This window comes from Pseudochaenichthys georgianus, chromosome 24 (genome assembly GCF_902827115.2).
Source record: "Pseudochaenichthys georgianus chromosome 24, fPseGeo1.2, whole genome shotgun sequence".
NCBI lineage: Eukaryota > Metazoa > Chordata > Actinopteri > Perciformes > Channichthyidae > Pseudochaenichthys > Pseudochaenichthys georgianus.
Genome location: NC_047526.1, coordinates 8,041,702 through 8,047,935, shown reverse-complemented (window position 1 = coordinate 8,047,935; position 6,234 = coordinate 8,041,702). Strand labels below are relative to the sequence as shown.

General features: G+C 37.2%; 1 protein-coding gene across 1 annotated transcript; it reads left to right on the top strand.

Annotated features, from left to right (window-relative positions):
* The first annotated feature begins 2,528 nt into the window (after positions 1–2,528).
* LOC117439992 (alpha-1,6-mannosyl-glycoprotein 2-beta-N-acetylglucosaminyltransferase) lies at positions 2,529–5,848 on the top strand. Its single transcript, XM_034076166.2, has 2 exons — positions 2,529–2,640; positions 2,736–5,848. Exon 2 carries the CDS (start codon positions 2,983–2,985, stop codon positions 4,240–4,242), a length of 1,260 nt encoding a protein of 419 aa, XP_033932057.1. The 5' UTR covers positions 2,529–2,640; positions 2,736–2,982; the 3' UTR covers positions 4,243–5,848.
* Positions 5,849–6,234: the final 386 nt, after the last annotated feature.

Genomic DNA, 6,234 nt, shown 5'->3' with positions numbered 1-6,234 from the left:
AACCCAGAGTGATTTTGGAATATTGTCAACAAGGGTCTTTGTCTTAAAATAAATGCATGGGGTATAAAGAGTATACAGCTTTGGAATTGAATTAAGTATACTTGCTCAAGTACTATGTTTAGGTACCTCACAAGTAACTACAGTTTGTACATGGTTATTTCCATGTAATGCTATTTATACTTCTAATCTGCAGAGAATAATGTTATCCTTTTAACTCCACTTAATTTGTCTGAATGCTTGAGTTACTTTGAGGATTACAATATTTCTTCCCCTTCCTGTCAAGACAAAAACCATCTTGAAATTTGGTGATTTTCAATGTTTCTGAACGTACCAACAATTAAGTGTTTTCCATGTTGAGAAAATGCTCCTCATTCTTAAGCTAAATATGTTTTTGAAAACCTCTTGGATCAGCAAAGATAAAATCAGGGCTGTCTTTCTGAGAAACTCATGAATACGAAAAAAATGTCACCACGAAGGAAAGTTGTTCGAGATTCTAGACATGGTAAACAATAAAAAGGGCATCTAGATATGTACACATGACGTGCATACATATACACAGTTTGCATATGTAGGGAGGTAATTTGGTATTCAAATTTATTTTGAAAAGAGATATGGTTCTCACAGCACAGTGACACAAATTCTACAAAGATATGATAACATATTGTAAAATTTGAAATACTTTTGTGTCATGAGTCCAAACAATCTAAACAATGTATAGTAACACAATATAATAACACATGTTGCATGGGAATTAGCTTTTTAAGACAGGACAACAGTTTTATTGTCATTGAGCTGTCCTAGACTTTTTTCTATCATGGTTTTATGACATAATGAGACGTTTAGTTTCGATAGGAAAAACCCATCAGCTCTCTTGAGTTCCTCAAAAACTGTGATTAGGTAGAAAAAAAAGAATATGGCATGTTTACACAGTTCATATCTTATATCCATCTATTACATAACAGAGAGATAATGAAGAAAACTTTCGTCAACTTCTTCTCATTTGGAAGTTATAGAAGAATAATCAAGAAACAACAAAATACCTCACATTGATACCAGTTTTCTCGCTGAAGATTAAAACTTTAAATTCAATTTAAAAAACGGTATAATTGTTAAAAAAACTGGAATCTAATCCCTGTTGCCATGTTAGACAGGTGATTTATTGCAATTTTGGATACCATTTTTGCTTAACGACAAGATTAACGATATCATACAGTAGCTATCAGCCTCTAGTTAGAAAACAACATTTGTGAGTTATCTACACTGAATATCTGAATAGTATGCATGGTTTGACAAATAGCAAATGTATTCTTCCACAAAACAGTGTCCTGTTTAAGCTCAATACAGTCCCAGTATCTGACACCGGTGCAGCAGCTCTAGTTTCATGTCCTGTTTGAAAGTCATTTCACAGGTTTCACGTTTTCTAGTTTCAGGGATGACACCCATCACCCCTTTTGTTATGTGTTTTGGTGAGATTATAGAAAACGGATTGCAATTCAACCAGTCAAACCTGAACTTGCCTGAAAAGGTCTGTTGACGTAAATAAAGTTTCCGAAACCTCATTTCAAAAACACAAAAGCTTTTTATTATTTCATTCAACAGTCTAGCTATGGATCCAAACCAAAAATGGTATGTCAATGTCAGGAAATAATAGGCCTAAAAAAGATAATATAAAAAAAAAGTATTTTACTCAAGTACTGTATAGGTACAATTTAGGTGTAATTGTATACTCATATTAATTTCCTGTTTCTTTATAATTTTCTACTTCAACACATCTCAGTGGTTAATATTGAACTTGTTACTTTAAGTAATTATACTCAAATTAATAATACAAATGTATAATTGATCACATATCATTACAGATTCACATAATTGATCCTTTGTGGAAATTCACAGATACCTGACAGTATAGTATAGTAAACCTCGATAATTAAATAAACACAAGTATGGAAATATAAAATAAAATAAATAAATATATAAACATATATAATTGCTAAAATTAATACTGAAATAAATACAATTATAAATAAATATATACAAATATGCAGGACAGAACATTAAATAAGTATAAACAAATATGTAAATTAATACAGAAATAAAACAATAAATACAGAACTAAATGTCTAAACGAATACATACAGAAATGAATAAATACAGGAATAAATTAAAAAGGAGAAATAAATGTTGAAATAAAAACAGAAATAGAAAAAATGAAATAAATAAACAAAAAAGAAAATGATATTACTGTAAATGAATGAATGCATAGCCTACATTTTGTTATTTAAACATAAAACAAACAACATTTAATACATAGAAAAAATAGCGGTATAGTTTAAGTGCTTTTGCCCCCTTTGATACTGTGATAGGCTACTGTAGAGTTAGCAAACATTGTTACATTTTAATGCACGAAATGTAATGGGAGGTTTTCCCACCGTCCACTATTCAAATCTGGCTGATTTACATGTCCTCTCGTGTTACACAACCATACATGATTCGTTGAGCAGCAGCTCACTCCCCCCCCCCGTCGGCTGGGTAGTACACGTCAGCAGTGAATGAAGTTGTACCCAAGATGTATCATGTCCTATCATCCTCTTCCTGGTGTGAGCGTGTTGACACCTGGTTGACACATTACACCTAATTTGGGTAAGTTAAATGGAGCTAACACTACTTAGCTTCTACTTTGACGCAGACTTTAAAAACACAACATATACATAACGCTTTGTTCTACTTTTCTACAGGTGGTAAAAAAACAAGCGACTGCTCTGGCAAATGGCTCGGGTTTGAAGAGGAAATACAGTCATGCGAGAAGAGAAGCAGCCGTCATAACACGTTTGACATTTAGTTAAAGACACGCATTGTTGGACAGTAATAATAAGAGTTTCTCCGCACGAGGAAAACTGTCGCGAGGAAGTTTACAATGAAGGACCTCGCGGTGAATCCAAGCCATTTCTGTTGAAGTCCAAAGTCTGTTTTTACTTTAAGAAAATGAGGTTTCGGCTGCTCAAAAAGAATCTGCTCGCGCTGCTGGGTGTTTCCTTTGTCGTTGTGACTCTGCTTATTTCCACACGTGTGTTATTAGTTAACGATAATGACACAACTGGACCTAATAACGTCGAGCCGGGACACCAGGGAATGCATTCTGGTGACGCGGTAAAGTTTAACTTTGGCTCGCTTACAGAGTTGACTCAGTCCGTTTACAGTGCCAATTACAAGCAGTGTGTTCACAACGCGGATAAGTTTCCAGGGGAGCCTCTGCTGGTGCTGGTAGTTCAGGTCCACAACAGGCCTGACTACCTCAGACTGTTCATCAAGTCACTGGAGAAAGCTGCTGAGGTCCACAGCTTCCTCCTGATTTTTAGCCATGACTACTTTTCAGAGGAAATAAACGCCATTGTGCAAGGGATAACTTTCTGCAAAGTACTGCAGATTTATTTCCCCTTCAGCACTCAGCTGTATCCCAGCGAGTTTCCTGGGAAGGATCCAAGGGACTGCCCTCGAGACATATCCAAGGACAACGCTGGCAAAACAGGATGCATCAACGCAGAACACCCTGACTCCTATGGACACTACAGGGAGGCCTTCATCACTCAGACTAAACACCACTGGTGGTGGAAACTGCACTTCGTGTGGGAGCGAGTGCCGGCCCTGCAGGGCTACAGCGGCTTTGTGCTCTTCCTGGAGGAGGATAACTACATCCTACCTGACTTTTTCCACTACTATAAATCAATGGTGGAATTCAGGAAAAGCAGCTGCCCCGATTGTGACATGCTAGCCTTGGGTAACCACAATGGCCTCACTGATTTCAACATACTGTCCAACAAGGTGTTGACCACTGGGTGGATGTCCACTAAACACAACATAGGCATGGCCATCTCCAGAGATGTGTACTACAAACTGATGGGCTGCAACGAGGAATTCTGCACCTTCGACGACTACAACTGGGACTGGACTCTGCAGCACCTCTCGGGAACCTGCATATCAAAGCCCATCAAGGTACTGGTGGCGCAGGGCTCCAGGGTCCTCCACACAGGAGACTGTGGCCTTCACCAGAAGGAGAACTGCAGGCCAGAATGGGCCACACAGAAGGTGGAGGAGAGCCTTAAAACGGTCAAAGAGGCTCTCTTTCCTCAATCTCTCATCCTTCAGAGTGTAGAGACAGTAGAGCACAAGACACTCATGAAGAACGGAGGATGGGGAGACGTTCGGGACCATATTCTATGCAAGAACTACGCCACACGTCTTTGAACTGTAACTTTTCTAGTGTAAAATGTTAGTTGGTATTCTGCAGACGTGCCATTCATACATAACTTTTCAGGGTTTAGGAGGCTGCACTGGGTTGTGTTTTCACTTGGAGTGTTCTCTATTTACAGCAAGGTCTTTCAAGGAAATTGGACCAAATCAAGCCCAAAATGCTGCATATACACAGCTAGCTTTAACTCTTTTTTAATCACCAAAGCTGCACAGTTGCCAAAGATTGTGTTGATATTTGTGTTGTTTTAAATGCAAGCTCGGCTCAATTTGATTTCACCAGTTGTGTTTGACTCTGGGTGCCTTACAATCCAAAACATTAGATGTATTGCACAGTGCTGGGTATATCTATATCAGAACTTATGTTCTACTGTGTTGCATTCATGAACCATTTAGAAGCATTTTACATTTGCCTTTATGGTACAGGTTTTAAGTGCGACAATAAAAAAGGCACGTGTAATGTACAGACTTAATCAAATGTGTATGACAATCTTACATATGATGGAGAACTCTTAAAGTTGAATGAGAACATTATTTCATGCGATCTGTGTTACTGAATGTAACCTTCACTGTAACCAGGGGGCTTTTTTTGAGGAGAGGTCAGCTGACACCACTTACTTACTCAGTCTCCCCCTCCCCACTGCATTGACCCCTGGCTACAAAAAGAGAGCTTGATTGAAATGGATTTTTTTCCTTCTTCTGTTGTGACTGTATATTTGCTTTCTGATAGGTGAAAGCGACCTTTTGGAGTCTTGTTCAAGGTCTGTCTTCCTGCAAACACGAGTCATCTGGGATTCAGCATTTCTATATTTGCACCTTTGTTAGAGTTTATTTTGGGACCTTATAACAAGGTGTTGCTGTTCCTTTTCATTCAGCTGTTAGGGACATTTAAAAACACATTCACACTAAAGTAACCTTTCTTTACAGTAGAGAACTGAGAGAATTAACTAAATGTATTGATGCTATTATAGCCTTAAAGCTGACCAAAAGTGCCTTTGATTGTTACTTTGTGCCTAAACTCGTTTTTAAAAGAGATTTTTAATGGCGCACTGCTAACATTGTTGTTCACATTATGCGCCTGTTAGTGCTAGGGACTTGTAGTTCACCTCATAAATATATATATTTTTGGTATTTTCTTTCTTCATGAGATGTTGAGGGAAAAGTGAATTGTAATGTCACCAAAATCGTCATTGTAAAATTATGTTAAATAATTGCATCGCTTTGCCCTTTTGCTCGCAAAAGGTGACAGTGGCTCCACTCAGAGTTGTTTCATCTGATATTGGTGCATGTGAGCGTCCCGCATGGAGATTCCTGGTAAATGAATATGAAGTGAATGTGATAATGAAATAGATACATCTTATGTTATGTTGAAAAGCACAATGCATTCTTAAGGAACATGTCAAAGATAGCCTTATACACAAAGATGTACTATGTAAAAATGACTCGTATGTTTGTATGTATGTGGGATGTGTAATGATTCTTTAGTTTGTTGAGTGCTTTTTTTTTTGCTTTTCTTTTCTTTCTGATTATCACTTGAAATGGCTGTTTGTGGTTCACCTAATGTTGGCCAAATGGGGAAGAAAATAAAAGGCAGAATTGTCAATGAGCTTTGCTTCATGGAAAAATATGCACACTTTATTTTAGAGCCCACCTTTTTTGAAATACTATACCATTTAATGGAACACATAATTATTGTGGAGATTTGTACACTTTCACTAGATTCCAGTAGCAACCTGGAGATTTAAGATATTGAAAATAAAGAGATATTGGTTCACAAACAAAACAGAATATGGATGTAAATGTTATCAGTCATCCATTTTTAGCAGTCACTCAACAGAACGGCTGCATATTTAACACAACAAACTCAACCTAAATAACTAACACCTTTTTAATTAGTAGTAAAATAGCTATCTACAGGAATTATTTGAGGACGTAATGAGGAAATTACTGGAAATAAAAGAAGATGCCGTGTTATAACTATTCACAGAA